Genomic DNA, 16,602 nt, shown 5'->3' with positions numbered 1-16,602 from the left:
CGGCCCCAGTGGAGCTGCATCGCCCAAGGCTTTCCGGGGGGTCCGCAGATCGCCTGTTCCTCTCCTCCAATATAAGAGAATTAGGGATTTCCCTTTGCATCTTTTCCTTCCCTCTTTTTCTCTCGTCCTTGACGCCTGTCTCTCGCTCTCCGATCGTCAGGATTCCCCCCTGGCTTCTCCCCTGTCGATCATGAAGCTATCTCTGTTCGTCGCGGCAGCGGCCGGCGTCGCCAATGCCGCCACTTTGCCTCCGGCCGCTGTCGAGCCTGCCCTCGAGCTGGCGGTCCGGGCCCTTCCCAATGCCCCCGATGGTTACACTCCCGACAACGTTACGTGCCCGTCCACCCGGCCCAGCATCCGCGACGCCGATACTCTCTCCACTAACGAGACCGAGTGGCTCAAGGTGCGCCGCAAGGTCACCCTGCAGCCCATGAAGGACTTCCTCGGTCGGTTGAACTTAAGTGGCTTTGACGTCACCTCTTATCTTAACACCCACTCGAGCAACATCTCTAACATCCCCAACATTGCCGTGGCTGCCTCGGGTGGTGGCTACCGTGCGCTGACCAACGGCGCGGGTGGCCTGAAGGCCTTCGACAGCCGCACGGAGAACTCCACCAACGCTGGTCAGTTGGGAGGCCTGCTGCAGTCGGCCACCTATGTCTCCGGGTTGAGTGGTGGTAGCTGGCTGGTCGGCTCCATGTTCGTCAACAACTTCTCCACCATCAGCAATCTGCAAGCTAGCGACCGGGTTTGGGGATTTTCCAAGTCTTTGCTCGAGGGTCCCAACTACGACACCATTCAGATTCTGAGCACCTACGAGTATTGGAAGACTATTACCGACCAGGTCGATGGCAAGTCGGGTGCCGGATTTAACACTTCGTTCTCCGACTACTGGGGTCGCGCCCTTTCCTTCCAGCTGGTCAATTCCTCCAAGGATAACGGTGGTGCCGACTACACCTGGTCTTCCATTTCCCTGATGGACGACTTCAAGAACGGCCAGTACCCGATGCCGATCGTTGTCATGGACGGCCGCAACCCCGGTGAGGTCATCATCGAGAGCAACGCTACAGTCTATGAGGTGACCCCGTGGGAGTTCGGCTCCTGGGATCCGACTGTCTACGCCTTCGCACCATTGGAATACATGGGTTCGAGATTCGAGAACGGTAAGGTGTCGGAGAACGGCACCTGCGTGCGAGGCTTCGACAACGCCGGCTTCATCATGGGCTCGTCCTCGACCCTCTTCAACCAGTTCTTGCTGCAGATCAACAGCACCAGCATCCCGACTATCTTTAAGAATGCCTTGACCGATATTCTCGAAGATCTCGGTGACAAGGGTGACGACATCGCTGTCTACTCCCCTAACCCGTTCTACGGCTACCGTGAGGCCAGCGAAGACTACGCTACCACCCCGTCCCTGGATGTTGTCGACGGTGGTGAGGATGGCGAGAACATCCCTCTGCACCCGCTCATTCAGCCCAACCGCCACGTCGACGTGATTTTTGCAATTGACTCGTCCGCTGATACTGACTCCTTCTGGCCTAACGGCACCTCGCTGGTGGCCACCTACCAGCGAAGCTTGAACAGCTCTGGCATTGGCAACGGCACCATCTTCCCCCCGGTCCCCGACGTGAACACTTTCGTCAACTTGGGCCTGAACAAGCGCCCGACCTTTTTCGGCTGCGACCCGAAGAATCTCTCTGGTCCCGCGCCGCTCGTCGTCTACCTGGCCAACTCGCCCTACACCTACGACTCGAACTTCTCCACCTTCAAGCTGACCTACTCGGACGAGGAGCGCGACAACGTCATCACCAACGGCTACAACGTGGTGACCCAGGGTAACGGCACCCTCGACTCGAACTGGACGTCGTGCGTCGCCTGTGCCATCCTGCAGCGCTCGACCTACCGCACTAACACCACCCTGCCCGAGATCTGTACCACCTGCTTCAACGACTACTGCTGGAATGGAACGACCAACAGCACCACGCCGGGCGAGTATGAGCCCACCATGTTCCTGACGACCAGCGGGTCCGGCAAGAATGTCCTGCACCGCACGGCGGCCGGTCTGGCCTTTGCCGTGACTATGTTTTTGGCTTACTAGATGGAGTTGTGAATTTTGGGAGGGAGATTAAGCTTCATGTACAAACATTGATAGTTTTGGAAGATGCTGTTGATAGTAATGGATGTGATGAAGGTACGATTGATGGCTGTATTTTCGGTATTATTGCTTAGGATCTAGTGTCGGAGTTGGGACAATGGTACATTTTGGATAGAATTCTGCCTCCTCGATAATAGACTTTTTTTGGCATCAAAGGCGATCTTTCCCCAAACATGGTTCGGTTCGAGTGGAAACCTTGGTTCCTTCGAGAGTCAGGCACAATCTCGGCTGATGGTTATTGCCTTGCTCAACTGGTCTTCTCTTCGGTCAAACTCGAGTGGGCAACCATCTGAGACTGGGGGCTTGACCGGATCGAACTCGGCTCCATGGATACATAAGAAAGCACGAGAAGGAAATGGCCTTTAGCTAAGAGAAAGGCTCCGTCTTAGAATCGATATAACACTCAACATTTGTCTCGGTCAAACCCTTACTGGGCACGAAGACAAAGATGACAACACCCGTATGATCACAAACAAAACATTGCTACACAAAAGCTATTTATACGCCCACCGGCACTGATAGCATATATCGTTCTGGCGCGCTCCTGGACCGGAGTTTCTCGAGAACGACACAGCATCAGGTGAGACTTATAAGAAGGCTATGATCTCGATTCCGTACGCTCAACAGACTCAAGAGTAGTCGGACCTAATCTCAAACACTATGGCAGAAACCAGTATCGAGATTCCCTGCTGGCGGGACCGAATCGCCAGCCGCCTCGCTCCTCTAGGAGCGTACAGCTTGCTCGACATCACCCAGCGTAGGCCCTGGGGTGAGCACGGAATCCCCACCGACATCCAGATCATCGTGGCCTTCACGCGCGGTCGGCCCTTTTTCACCTTCATTATCGCCCCCATTGATGAACCCGCCTGGTACGCCGCCACACTCTACCGCGAATGGTGGAGCGCAGCGACCGACCATAACTACGCGATCCCGCCCAGGATGATACTCGCCGGCGGCGGCGTCATCGACGGCCGGGTTAGCTTCTGGACGTACGAGGTCCGCGCCTTCGGGGGCCCTCGCTTGGCGGCCCTCTGGGGCTGCCGCGGCCAGGACTCGTTTGACTGGTGGGCCGATGAGTTTCTCATCCTGCGCTTCTTCTTCGACCTGTCGGACAACGTGAACGCGGTCGTTTGGGGGCCTACCTTCGGGGGTGCCTTTAGCGGGTGGGACTTCCCCGCTCAGGCGAATTACTTCTCGGTCATCTTGAACCATAATGCCCGAGAGGCGGGTGCGACTGCGCCACTTCGTCCCCGTACCATTACGGGTATTGCTAACGTCCAACAGAGCGCTGCTGCTACTCTTCCTCCGGCTACCCTTCAGGTTAATGGTGTTTTTCCTGCTGTCGCTGCTCCCGCACCTCCCCAGACAGATGACGAAGCAGACGAAGATGATCGTGAAGATCGTGCTCATCGCTCCGGCACGGTCACTCCGCAGCCCACTGCACCAAATGAGTCTGCCTCGGACAGTCCTGAGGGCTCTGCTACTGAGTCTTTCTACAGCCTCGCCTCGTCGGAATACTTCTCTGCTGATTCGAGATAGTAGGATAGTGGGGGTGGCTTTGATGGATCGGTTGAGCTCACGAGGTGTTTGGCAAGGGATGATAGGTAAGATTCTGCTGTTTCGGCCATCATCTCATCACAATAGGATTTTCTTTTCCCCTGATATCAAAAGCTTGTAGTATGAAACTTATTCTCATTTGTATTCCCATTTTGTTCTCCCATTTCTTCTAAGCATGACTAACTATACCTAGCATTTTACGCCTTGTATTCGCTTTAAAAATTCCATCGTCCTCGTGTCCAGAACGACTTCTTCCTGCTTGAAGATTACGGTCGTTCAACTTCTGAATTCATCGATGAGTGTCTTTGTTCAAAAGGCCGACCGTCCTTTGGCGATACTTTATCGAACACGGAGCAGTTCCGAGCGCAGACAACCACAATTTGTTTTTCTTTCTACGGATTATATAAATTCTCATGCCAAACAACCACCGACGCACCCCTTGGGCAGCGTGCGAATCAGACAGGCTGTATGTTGGCTGGATAAGCGCTAAAGCTGCAGCTAAGGCCACATAGCCATGCGGTTCCAACCCGATCACAGCGCTGGTTTGCCCACTTCACCGCCGCCTTTACTGGCTTGGTGCTTATGTGAGGGGAAAAGGACGGCTGAACTGTCAACTAAAGAAGAAATCGTGACAGTTACCAAAGGTGGTCTTCATCATCGCCATGGATCCGTTCAACGCCATTGGTTTAGTTGGCAATATTCGTGCCTTCCTCGGGATCGGGATTCACGTCGTCAAGCACGGACAGAGGATCTACCGCTCCGCCTCGGGCGCGACGCAACAGAATGAAGACCTGGCGGCGACGAATGCCCGCTTCCGGCAGGTCGTGGCCTATTTGCAAAAGCAACACGTATCGGTCGACAGGGCTCTCCGGCCGGATGAGTGGGCTCTGCACGATCTCTGCGTCGAATGCTGCGGGGTGGCCGATGAGTTGCAGCAGCTCCTGGATGGACTACGTGTGAAAGGCGATCGCGGCAGGGCGGCGCAGATAGCCAAGGTGATGTGGCAAGACTGGCGGTGCAAGGAACGGAAGATGGAGCTGCAGAACAAATTATCCAGTTACGAGAGGCAGTTGAATCTGTTTCTTACCAATTCCGCCAGGTAAGGACTCCTTTTCCTCCTTCCCTTTTCGCTATAGTTGGTCGGAGTCGATTGCTAAGGCTGAAGGCGTGAAAAAGACTCGACTTTCGACAACGTCTGGATGAATTGGTCCGATATGGGCAATCGAATCAGGCCGAGATGGCTTCGCTTCGGGAGAACGTCACAGCACTGCGCCGGGTCCTGGCAACGGACTGTGTTGACAAGAGCGACTCTCGGGGTAGGATTCAGCATCTAGTCGGACTGTCTGATAAAGCGTTGTGGAATGTCCGCGCCAGCTCCGTTCTCGGTATCTTGCGCTTCGAGGGGATGAATGAACGGTTTAACGACGTGGATGATGCTCACAGGGCTACGTTCAATTGGCTATTGAATACAGATGGCAAGTCCGAGGAGCCTAGTCCGACTTCTGATTTGCGGGAGAGACCCAGAAGGCATTCGTGCACAGGCTAGAAGAGGGGACTGGTATCTTCTATATCTCTGGCAAGCCGGGCTCTGGGAAGTCCACGTTGATAAAATATATTTGCCGACACCAGAGAACGGAACAGCATTTACAGGTTTGGTCGGCCACCAAGACTCTGGTGGTAGCCAGGTTCTTCTTCTGGAAGCCCGGGCAGGCTCTTCAAAAGACCTTTCGCGGCCTGGTCCGAGGCATCATTTACTCAATTGTATCACAGGCAACGGAGTTGATACCGCTCCTGTTACCCAGGCAGTGGAACGCTACCATCGGTGGAATGCAGCCGGTTCTTGACGACGACAGTGAGATTTTTGCTGCATTCAGCACGCTGATAGAAAGCGATTCCATCTATTCTACACACAAAATCGCGGTGTTCATTGACGGCCTCGATGACTTCGAGGGAGACCGCACTCAAATGACACAAACCTTGAAACGCTGGACTATCTCTAGATCATCAAATGTCAAAGTCTGTGTGTCTAGTCGGGAGGAGATTGAGTTTCAAGACGCCTTCAAGTTTGGCCCGAGGCTGCGACTACATGAAGTAACCCAATCTGATATCCTGAGCGTGGTCCGGAGCCGGCTGGGTCAGAACGAACTTTACGTTCTGCTTGGAACACCGGATCAAAGAAAGTCACTAGAAGAAACCATTACGAGCAGGCCTGAGGGCCTCTTTCTGTGGATCAAGTTGATCCTGCAAAGGGTCGAGCATAGTGTGCTCAGTGGTGATCTACTCGAGGATTTGGAACAGCAGATTGATTCCCTCCCTAATGAGCTGCACGATTTGTTTACCACAATCCTGGCCACTATTGAGCAGGACAGCCCGAGGATTGCGTACTCCCTGATCTCGATGGCGCTTGGCTGTCCACAGAATTGGCCATTGTTCCGCTTCTCTTTCTTGCCGGACTATCTTGCGAGCCCCAATTTTGCGCTGGAGTACGGGTCTACTTTCGGAAAGACGGGCAAAGTCAGCACACGATTGGAACGAGTCCGACGGATGATCTACGGAAAATGTGGAGGACTGCTCGAGATCTGTTCCACCACTTCGGTATCCTACGCGGGCGACCCGTTCGATTCGACCTGGATGGAACAAGATCCGACCTTCAACACTACTGTCAAGCCTACTCATCGGTCAAGTCTGGAGTTCCTATCCAGTGAAGAGATCAAGGTCAAGGTCGAGGCACATATCAAAGGCTTTGATATCCTGGATATACTGTGCCAGACCCTGTTGGCCCACCTTAGGACACGTGCTATTCCGTGCGAATACTTCAAGGCATTTTTGGGGGTCGGCACCGGATGGTATATTGCCACTAAAGCGTTCTCCAGGGACCTCTGTGCACTGATGAGGAGGTCTCTTTCACGGCTGAGCGTTTTCGACCGAGTGAGATTCTCCGTATTTCTGGAGAGCTTTTGTAAGGTTGTCGATGGACTTGATTCTCCGAAATTGCTAGAACTTCAGGTGCTATCTGGAGCCCACGGAGGAGAGAAGAAATTGGGTCGGACCATTTCGGCGGACTGTGCAACGATGACTCGAGTTCTGGCGGCGTGGCACGGGATGGACTGGTAATTTCAGTCCAAGAGCGAGATAAGGGACCTGATGCAACATCTCGCATTTGAGTTTCTGATTACTTCGGCCGTTGGGTCCACCTCCATCGGTCAGCCCCGGCTCACGCACGGACTGGTCAATATCCTATCGGTGTATCTGGAGCAAGGCGCTTTTATTCAGGATCCATCTGGCCACGACGTGCAAATCTCCTACTGGTTATCCTTCGTGTGGCAGGTGTTCATCCGAGGCATTCGACTCAAAAGCCGCCGCCTGCTTCTCCCTCTGTTCGCGCTATTTCTGCTCCGCGGGGGCGACCCGCGCATTCACCTGCAGGTCGACGAGGGCCACCAATATCAGTGGGGCAGCACCAAGCTCTATGACATCGAGCTGGTCACCGAGGGGCGGCAGGGGCAGATGCGGCTGCAGTCGGATTTCGCGCAACTCGAGGCAACGGAGTCGCTTCGACGGCTCTTCCAGCAGAACAACAACCTAGTCTCTTTACGCCAATTCTTGGAGGTATTATTCCCGGTCAAGGTTGCGACTCCTTTTCAGCTTATGATTGATTGGCATCTTGTGCACGAGGAGGACCTCACGCCAGAGCAGCTGGTCGAGATGAGAGAGTTGTTTGCGCCATCGGTTCAGCCCTTGCTGACGCTGCAGGCTATGGAGGAGGTCTTTGCAGATGACGAAGATGATTGAGGCCGGGGTCAACTTGGAAGTCTCACAGACCCCCTGTCGTCATATACGAGCTTCATTCTCTTCTTCTTTCTTTCTCATCGCCCATCAAGTGGAGTCAGAAAATTGTTTTTGGCATAATATGCTTTGATACCCATAGTGACGATGAGATCAAATGCAGACAGGATAATTCAGCCCCTATAATCTGAGGTAATTTACTAAGTATATTAATAACTTGAGAACTCAGATAGTTTGACTACTAAGATTCATAAAATACGTCAAGATAGTCCACCCCTGAGACTTCAAAAACGCTTACACACTTCAGGTAACTTCTATTTGATGATCCCCAAGGAAATATATTGCCGAAACCCATATGTAGTCTAATGCGACCGACCATCACATCAACCGGGAAAATAAAGTCCACTACAGCCCCATTTCTAGCATATCCACATTATATCATATACGTCCTTATCCTGATGTGGTATTTGGCTCTGGGATCTCACGTACAAGAATTCATGCCTAGCCCTTGTTTGAGCAGAGCAGAGCAGTTGTCCATTCGCATGCGCGACAGCAACTTATCGTATGATGCGTCGCCCTAGTATTATTCATCGAGCGATAGTCAGGGTAAGCACACAGTAAACAGTCACTACGTTTACCCGCTTGGATAGAGGGTAGAGCATGTCATGCGAAAATCACTGGTTTGATGTCTGCAATATATGCACAGAACGCCCTGGCTGTCAAGATTTCAAGGGCCAGTAACGCTCTCGATAAAAAGCTTTCTCCGCACCACGGGAGAATAAACCGATCTTCGTCTGTGGGTCTTGTGTATCGATTGATGTAGTCAGGGTAGGCTATTCATGGGAAGCAGTTCTGGTCTCTGCTCGCAGAGTCAAAGAGGAAAATGAAGTTTGAGCAGGTTGGAGCTACAGCAATTAATAATAAAGGGAGATGTTGAACTCGTAGGCACCTAACGATAATTAAAAATGTGATACTAGCTGCAGGTACTTATAGAGAGACATTGGGCTCGACAAATATCAAAATTGAATAAAGCTTTGAAATTCATGAAAGGGTTGTTTAACCTCATATTTATGATGATGAATTTGTCAAACGAAGAGCAAACGTATGCTCGTCACCAGCGCAGTTTTATACTCTGCAAGTATGCCTCTTCTCCTGATAGAGCTCTAGATTCTGACTTCCATGCTTTCTAGACACCATAGCAGATAGATGAAACTTACGTCGAACTGGACTCCCCCTCAATCACGCCGCCAACCCATTCGGCGACAATGATGGAGAAATGTGAGCCGACAGGGGTGTCGATACCCAGCAAGCGGAACCGCGGATCGACACGGTGAATTAGGGCATGCCAGTCCTCAGCATCGCGCTCGTAAGCATTGAACTGACCCATCATCAAGAGATCCATCTGGCGAGCCTCGCGTTCTTTCCAGAGCGGCAGTACCCCGGGCTCGGGCAGACAATAGTCGTTGATCACGACGCGGGCGCCGGGCCTCAGGGCAGGAATCAGGGCACGCAGGATCCGGATAGCGTACTTGTCGGACCAGTTATGCAGGATCCAGCGGAAGAGATAGGTATCAGCCACGATCGGTTGGGGCTGGAAGAAGTCATGAGCCATGAAGCTGATGCGTGGAGCGACCTCGCCCGGCAGCCTGGCCGCCGCCCCGGCTATGGTCGTCGCGTAGTCTTGCACGATGAATTTCTGGTCCGGATGCTGCGCCGCCAGCGCCGCCGAGATATGACCCGTTGAACCTCCCAGGTCAACGACTGTCGAGGCTTGAGACCAGTCGTAGCCGCGAGCCAGGTGCGATGCCGCAAATCCCGGCCCCTGGCCGATCATGCTCATTGCCTTGGCGAACCGGGCCGCGCGCGCCGGGTCTTGTTGGATGAAGTCGTACTTAGACAGGTCTGTCTTGTGCGCTAGGTTATAGCCCTGCAAGAGTTAGCTAGTGAGAAAATGATTGCTCACTGTCTGCGTTGTACTCCGTGGGTAGGGGGAGAAGAATACATACGGTCTCATTGGGCTCATCCGAGTTCGGCCATTTCTCCCATGCTTGTGCTGCCTGCTCGTCCGGCTTCATCAGCCCCAGAATCAGGGAAATTGCTGGACACTAACTTACAAAGAGGGCACCGGAGTAGGTGTCTTCGATAGAGCAGGCCGCGAACGCTGCTTCTGTCGTGCCGGAGCGCAACAGAAGGCTGCGCGGCGTATGCACAACGATGCCCTTACGCAGCTCGCGGAAAACTCCCATTGTGGCGGCGTGCCGGATAATGTGCTTCACACGCATCGGACTGAGCCCGGAGGCGGCAGCAATTCGCTCGAAGCTCGTTTCTTCGCTGGCATCGAAGCTGTCGGCAATCTTGAAGCGTTCCACCACATTGATGCTCATCAAATTGTAAGGCTACTCCCACAATTGCAGTGAGCGCCTTTCCTGACCTGAAGCAGAAGCCATGCGCGTGCTTACCGAGGCCGCCAGAAAGGCGTTTATGGGACTGATCAACAGACCGTATAGCTCATGGATGGCGTCGAGAGCGGCATCCTGAGCTGGACTGACCTCTGCGGGCAGGTCATGCTGCGCCCCCGGCCTCCAGGCGGGTAGCTGTTCATTATGAGCCTGAAGGTAGTCGTGGATTGTCGTGGTATTACTGCTGATAGTTGCAGCAAGTTGCTGAAGGCGAGAGAGGTCCATTGACTTGTCCATTCTGAAGGGTGCAGAGGACTTGAGCCTATTTTGCTCTACTTGGTTTCACGGCACCGAGCTCACAACAAATACTACCTATCATACCATGATCGCACATCACTCAGCATCAACCCGATCTTTGGCACCCAACTCCTAGGTCAAACGTCTGATACCCTCACCGATGTGTCATTGAACGAGACTCTTACCCCCCTCACTGCAATCCCGAAGATGTCTGCGATCGGCGCCGCGATAAAGGGTGGCCCCACATTCTCAGACTACTCGTCATGGCTCATGCACCGATAGCGTCTCAAAAACCCCTCATACATGCCTTGACAAGTGAAGGGGCCAAAGCGAGGCGAAGGACAGAAGGGCAGATTGCCAGCTGTTCCAGCTAAGGCTTGACCCCGCAGCCGGTAGTTGCGCATATGCATGCAGGCAGCAGTTAGGGTGCCCAACACTTCCCACTTCAGGCATGACCACAGACCGAGCCCTGATTGCGTCTCCATGGCTACTCTTCAGCTTCTGACATATCTAGGTTCGGCCTGAAAATAAAAGAGCCTAGATATCAAGCTCACTACTTTTTCATCCACCCCATCCCTCGCCTGATTCCTTACCGCAGCATTGCCCAACCTCCTTAATCGCACTTCCACTGTCTGAAAAGTGTTTCCTACTCGCCTTAGAGAAGTTCAACAATGCCGCAGATTGAACGCATCACGCTCTTCAAGATCCCTAACGAAGAAGACATCCCGAAGGTCCTGGAGCAGTTCAAAATCCTGGGCCGCGATGCCACCAAGGTACGTTGGGGTCTCAGATTTTGTTAAGCGTCTCCGGCTAGGTGTCTATGTTCTGCTGCAGATCAAAGAGAACTAACATCTTACAACTCTGCTCGTAGGACGGCAAGCCATACATCATCAACGCCGCCGTTGGCCAGTCGTTTCCGGATGCGCGCAATCAGGGCTGGAACGTCTCAGTCAAGACCGCGTTCGCTTCGCTGGATGATATGAAATTTTACGATCAGGAGTGCGAGGCGCACAAAGCATTGAAGGCCGTCGTTCTTCCACTGAAACAGGATATCATGACGACTTACTTCGAGAGTATTCTGTGAGGGCATCTTGGGCGACATCATAATCAAGTGTGTATGTAGAAGGCAATGGAACAGAAACCTATTATTCAATTGCACTGTAGCTCTGCTGCGCTTGTGCACAGCTAGATTCTTTGACACACATGTATGCTGCATTTTGGGAAGTGAGGTATCGGTGGGGAATGCCTGCCAGGACCTGTAAGGGTCAATAGCAGTGTCACGTTATCATATCCGATGCAAGGAGCTCTATGGCAGACGCAATTTGGGCAGGATTAGAAACACGCGTTCTGCGGGGGAGCAGGATTTCACTACCACGTACGCGCCCAATTGAAAAGAAACCGAGGCTTATGCTCGATTACATCTAGAGTGAGGGGTACGGGGTGGAGGGGTACTGAAGACGACAGCAGAGTCATACGAAATCTGCGGGCCAGACACATGCATGTCGTTTTTGTGCCACTCCTTCGATTCGCGTGCGCCTTACATGTGCCGATCTATCATACAACCAAGTCTGCAGAACATGAATTGTCACTGGTGCCACGATCTAATCAGGCTTTACAGGTTACCTGCTTATCGCTGTGCTGTACACTGTTCCGCCCTCGGAATTGCGTGTGTTGTTCAGATATATGGAGTGCGTCTCGTGCGGAACGACATTGTCTGCGCTGTGCAGCTCTTCAAACTCAATATGGCTTCTGGGTATGTCCCAGATTATCAGCCATGAACAAGGAAGGCTGCCAGATGCAGATCAAAGCGGACGACGTGGTGACAGCTCAATGGCGCTTAGCATGCCATCGTCCCGTGAGGCCCTAGATGGCTCTGCACTTGCAACCGCCCAGTAAATTTCTGACGCGAAGCAAGGAAGCTGCTTGATCTTCGCGAATCTGCACCTCCTCCCAGCTCACCGCACCCTCCGAATGTCGTCGAATAACATCATCTTGCAGGCGATGGGTGCTTATGACTGGATATATTAGGGAGTGTGGGTGGCGGAGCGATATCTGCTGTAGTAGTCCAGATTATTTGAGCAGTCGATATCATCTATCACACTCTTCTTTCTACTCACCTCCCACTTCCACATCTCCACCCCCTCGAGTCTGAAGAGGAAACTCGCAGAGCCAACATGACAATCACCGCTGCTCCCAGAGGCCTTCGCCGCATCCACGCCTCTGCGGGCGCCGCGAAAATCCTTGAAATGTTCCGCGAGGATGGTGGTGTTATCATCGAAGGATTCTTCACACCGGAGCAAGTGGCCAACATCAACAGGGACGTTGACCCGTACCTAGCCAAGGTGAAGGTCGGCACAAACCGTGAGGGCGACTGGATCAAGGACTTTCACGGCGAGAACACACGGCGGCTGACGAACCTGCCGACGCTCAGCCGGACCTTTCGCGAGGAGGTGCTCAACTATGAACTGATCCATGAGCTGTGCGAGGCCGTCTTCCGGGTACAATCCGGCGACTACTGGATGTGCACAGCGCAGGTCATCGAGATTGGACCCAAGAGCAAGCCACAGGAGCTGCACCGCGACACGGCCGAGTTCCCCGGCTTCACCAAGCTGGGCCCCGCGATGGACGAGATCCAGATCAGCTTCTTTACCTCGCTGACTGAGTTTACTGCTGAGAATGGGGCCACGCGCGCCATCCCCGGCAGCCACCTCTGGCCTGACTACGAGGAGCTGGGTACCGAGGAGATGGCTGTCCCCGCCGTTATGCAGCCCGGCGACGTTCTGTTTTTCACCGGCCGCCTGGTCCACGGCGGCGGCGAGAACCGCACATCCGACGTCTGGCGCCGTGGCATCTCTCTCGCCTTCCAGGCCAGCTACCTGACCCCGGAGGAGTGCTACCCCCTGATCATCCCGCGCCCCATCGTCGAGAGCATGACCCCGCTCGCTCAGAAGATGGTCGCCTGGCGATCCCAGTACTCCAACAGCTCCGGTGGTCTGTGGCAGAGTGATTACGATGAGGTTGGCAAGGCTATTGGCCTGAAGTCCAACGTGCCCCTGCCCCCTCAGTGAGCTGAGGAATAAAGATTAAGCCCCTTTTGCTCGCCTTTGCTTGGCACTTAGCCAAGCATCATCCTACTGGCGGTTTGTGATTGTGTGGTCGAATTGACCATATTTTGCTTAACCCGCTAAATCAAAATATTTGTCTTTATGGTCGTTTCGAATCGTAGAGTTACCCTTCCTACTCTGGTTTGTAGAAGCCTAGTAATTATCGCTGTCGGCCCCTTAGATTCTGGTCAAACGCAGACAATTTCATTGTCTCTGACAGCTAAGATGATGCAGAAAGACAACCAATAATCAAGACCCCTTGCCAGTCACTGCATCGAGAAATTGAAACTTTGGGCGTCTTTGAATTTGTTGTCCGGTACACGACATCTAGGTCGCGTCCGCGCATGCATATACACGAAGAGAACGAGAATCCTGGCGTAAGTCAGAAGAAATATCCCTTGTAAAGCTACACACTGGAGTGCGGCATGGGCTATGTCACAATGGCCACCATCGGAATATGGGCGAAGTTCCTTGGGGCTGGTTACCCAAGGATGTAGGAGAGACTCGGTGCATGCAGCGACACATCAAGAATATACTGACAGGACAGTCGGCGACGTGGCCCCTAGTTTGTCAAACAAGGGAAAACAAACAAGACTGTGAAGGCAATGGATAGAGGGTTCTATGTAATAGGAGGATTAAAAGCAATAGACCCACAAGTTCAAGTCGTCTATAATATTCCTACCGAGTAGCCCTACTCCATAGTTCCAACAACTACGTTTCACCTTGTGAAACAAATTCATCTCCCACGTAGATCGTAGGCATTTACCAACATTCCATCATCTGCGCGCAAAGGTCCTCGGATTAACAACCTTGACCACACTTTGAATGACATCCGGAGCGAGCATGGTAGACGTATCCCCGATCCCTGCCAAGTCGCCCTCCAGGATCTTGCGCAACACTCGTCGGAGGATCTTGCCTGACCGAGTCTTGGGAAGGTCGGGAACTAGATGCACAGCTCGCGGCTTGGCGAATGAACCGATGCGTAGAGCGACTTGTTTGGTCAACTCGCTTGCACGCGGAGGTTTCCGAGGCTCTGCCGTCTTTTTGAGTACGGCGAAGACCACCACGGCCTGGCCGGTGAGCTCGTCATCGACACCTACGGCAGCGACCTCGGCCACCAGGGCTAACTCGAGTAAAGCTGCTTCTATCTCCGCGGTCGACAGACGATGGCCCGATACGTTCACCACGTCGTCGAGACGTCCGGTGATCCAGTAGTATTCGTCGCGGTCCTGGCGGGCGCCGTCTCCGGTGAACTATTTGTCTACGATTAGTTCCTGTTTCTCGAAGTTTACAGTCAGATAGTAAAAGGAATGGGTAAAACATACATAACAGCCAGGATAGGGTCGAAGATAAGAGGTCATGAACTTCTCGTGATCACCCCAGACTGTACGAGCGAGACTCGGCCAGGGCTTCTGAATCACAAGCGCGCCGGCCCTCGTGTTCTCGTCATCCTCATCGCCATCGGCTCTAATAATAGCCGGATCGATGCCGAAGATAGGAAAGGCACAGCTTCCGGGTTTGGTTGGTGTGACTCCGGCCATGGGCGCCATCAGGAAGGCCCCTGTCTCGGTCTGCCCGTAGGTGTCGAGCAGGTGAGCTCGGCCCTTGCCTATGCTGCGATGATACCAGCTCCAGACTTCGGGAGCTATAGGCTCCCCGATAGACCCAAGAAGACGCAACCGGGTCATCGGAAGCGGGACCTCCCCCGGAGGCGAGAGCATGCGCAGCAGCCGGAGCGCGGTAGGAGCTGCGTAGAAATGGGTGACACGGTTTTGCTCGCAGATCTCCCAGTAACGAAGCGGCGAGGGATATATCGGACTGCCTTCGTAGATGACAGTGGTACGGCCCAGGAGCAGCGGCGTGTACAGCCCGCAGAGCAGGCCGGTGATCCAGCCCACCTCGCCGGTGCAGAAGAGCACATCGCCCTCTCGCAGCCCCAGCATGTACTTGCCCATCACCGCGATGCCGACCAGAAAGCCTCCGGTGACATGCACCAGCCCCTTGGGCTTGCCAGTTGACCCGGACGTGTAGAGCACAAAGAGAGGGTGTTCAGCGTCCACCCACTCCGGGGCTAAGTCTGCATCAACGACTGTCTGGGCCAGTAGGTCATGCCACCAGACATCTCTCTCCGAGTTCCAGGCTACCAGGGGCTGTGTTTGCGGCTGGTGGCGAACGACCAACATTCTTTCTACCCGGGGACACTGCTGGAGCGCCTCATCAACCGCCGGCTTCATCGGGAGATATACGCCGCCCCGTCGACTGTAGTCGGCAGTAATGACCAGTCTTGCATCCAGATCCTGGATTCGGCCGGCCAGAGCATTAGCCGAGAAGCCGTCGTAGATGATGGTGTGTATGGCACCCAGCCGCACGACGGCCAGCGTCGCGATGATGACCTCGGGGATCATCCCCATGTATATCACCACCCGGTCTCCCTTCTGCAACCCCAATGCCCGGAGCATGGCTGCGGCCCGACAGACCTCGGTTTGGAGCTCGGCGTAGGTGATCGTGCGACCAGTCCCAGGCTCATCACCTTCGAAGATGATAGCCACTTGGTTGGGCTTTGTTGCGGCATGGCGATCAACGCAGTTGTAGGCCGCGTTCAGGCGGCCCCCCGTAAACCAGGTGGCATCGCCCGCCTCCAAGCTGCCTCGCGTGGTCTCGGTGAAGTCTTGGTGAAAGGAAATGAGGTCGCGCGCTTCTCGCCCCCAGAACTCCCCCGAGTTCTCGATCGATTCGCGGTGAAGCTCCTGGTACTCTTGAAAGCTCGTGAGCCCCCCGTGGAGCTGCTCGGGATCAGTTGAGGCATGTGGAGGTATCGCGCTATGATTGTTTGCCTTGCGCGATCAGTTGGCTGGTCCATCGGATTCGATAAGGACAACAGGTTCTGAGATCGATCAAACTCACCCAACTGTCCCCTCAGCAGTTCCGTTCTCTCCCGAAGCTGGCACGGTCATGGTCAAGTCCGGGCGAGGTAATACGATAGAGCTAGAGGAAGCTAATCCTATGTCATAGTCTATCAATGAAACATTGAGAGGGAAAGATATGTTGTATATGATCAAACTGCCCATAATGAAAGCAACTAGCGGTGTGAGTGTACAACGTGGCGGTGTCTATTCCAGGGTGTCATGTCCTCGCGTCAACCTGTAAGGAGAGGCAGTGAGCTCCTGCAGAATGACTCTCTGGCGCGTCAGGATGTGTGCTGTTCAAGGAATAAGATTCCGATCTCCATATAAGATCACAGTTCTGACCATGCGATTTGTCCCTTGGACTTTGCAGTGGTTCCGCAGACAGCAACCCAAGAAAA

At 53.8% G+C, this 16,602-nt stretch overlaps 7 protein-coding genes across 7 annotated transcripts; 5 read left to right on the top strand and 2 right to left on the bottom strand.

Annotated features, from left to right (window-relative positions):
* Positions 1–22: 22 nt before the first annotated feature.
* BO97DRAFT_193241 (lysophospholipase family protein) lies at positions 23–2,232 on the top strand. The gene has a single exon (XM_025690486.1). The coding sequence runs from the start codon at positions 191–193 to the stop codon at positions 2,096–2,098; it is 1,908 nt and encodes a 635-aa protein (XP_025548041.1). The 5' UTR covers positions 23–190; the 3' UTR covers positions 2,099–2,232.
* A 541-nt stretch (positions 2,233–2,773) lies between these two features.
* BO97DRAFT_459854 (uncharacterized protein) lies at positions 2,774–3,920 on the top strand. The gene has a single exon (XM_025699308.1). It carries the CDS (start codon positions 2,816–2,818, stop codon positions 3,692–3,694), a length of 879 nt encoding a protein of 292 aa, XP_025548040.1. The 5' UTR covers positions 2,774–2,815; the 3' UTR covers positions 3,695–3,920.
* Positions 3,921–4,374: 454 nt separating this feature from the next.
* On the top strand, positions 4,375–7,602 carry BO97DRAFT_480377 (uncharacterized protein; the record flags this gene model as incomplete). Its single annotated transcript, XM_025700750.1, has 3 exons — positions 4,375–4,811; positions 5,254–6,640; positions 6,833–7,602. 3 exons carry the CDS (start codon positions 4,375–4,377, stop codon positions 7,502–7,504), a joined length of 2,496 nt encoding a protein of 831 aa, XP_025548039.1. The 3' UTR covers positions 7,505–7,602.
* A 1,102-nt stretch (positions 7,603–8,704) lies between these two features.
* On the bottom strand, positions 8,705–10,275 carry BO97DRAFT_459834 (sterigmatocystin 8-O-methyltransferase). Its single transcript, XM_025699307.1, has 4 exons — positions 9,958–10,275; positions 9,609–9,894; positions 9,505–9,551; positions 8,705–9,425 (listed from the first exon to the last, which is right to left on the bottom strand). The coding sequence occupies exons 1-4, from the start codon at positions 10,192–10,194 to the stop codon at positions 8,712–8,714; spliced, it is 1,284 nt and encodes a 427-aa protein (XP_025548038.1). The 5' UTR covers positions 10,195–10,275; the 3' UTR covers positions 8,705–8,711.
* A 489-nt stretch (positions 10,276–10,764) lies between these two features.
* On the top strand, positions 10,765–11,302 carry BO97DRAFT_193189 (Dabb family protein). Its single transcript, XM_025690485.1, has 2 exons — positions 10,765–10,967; positions 11,066–11,302. The coding sequence occupies exons 1-2, from the start codon at positions 10,866–10,868 to the stop codon at positions 11,276–11,278; spliced, it is 315 nt and encodes a 104-aa protein (XP_025548037.1). The 5' UTR covers positions 10,765–10,865; the 3' UTR covers positions 11,279–11,302.
* A 722-nt stretch (positions 11,303–12,024) lies between these two features.
* On the top strand, positions 12,025–13,262 carry BO97DRAFT_437329 (monooxygenase sphC; the record flags this gene model as incomplete). The annotated part of the gene is made up of 2 exons (XM_025697839.1): positions 12,025–12,044; positions 12,392–13,262. The coding sequence occupies 2 exons, from the start codon at positions 12,025–12,027 to the stop codon at positions 13,260–13,262; spliced, it is 891 nt and encodes a 296-aa protein (XP_025548036.1).
* A 685-nt stretch (positions 13,263–13,947) lies between these two features.
* On the bottom strand, positions 13,948–16,425 carry BO97DRAFT_459810 (acetate--CoA ligase; the record flags this gene model as incomplete). The annotated part of the gene is made up of 3 exons (XM_025699306.1): positions 13,948–14,551; positions 14,624–16,081; positions 16,396–16,425. 3 exons carry the CDS (start codon positions 16,423–16,425, stop codon positions 14,075–14,077), a joined length of 1,965 nt encoding a protein of 654 aa, XP_025548035.1. The 3' UTR covers positions 13,948–14,074.
* Between the last annotated feature and the right edge of the window lie 177 nt (positions 16,426–16,602).

Source organism: Aspergillus homomorphus, assembly GCF_003184865.1.
Source record: "Aspergillus homomorphus CBS 101889 unplaced genomic scaffold BO97scaffold_43, whole genome shotgun sequence".
In the NCBI taxonomy this organism is placed as follows: Eukaryota; Fungi; Ascomycota; class Eurotiomycetes; order Eurotiales; family Aspergillaceae; genus Aspergillus; species Aspergillus homomorphus.
The sequence above is the reverse complement of the archived record's forward strand: the minus strand, read 5'-3'. Positions and strand labels throughout refer to the sequence as shown.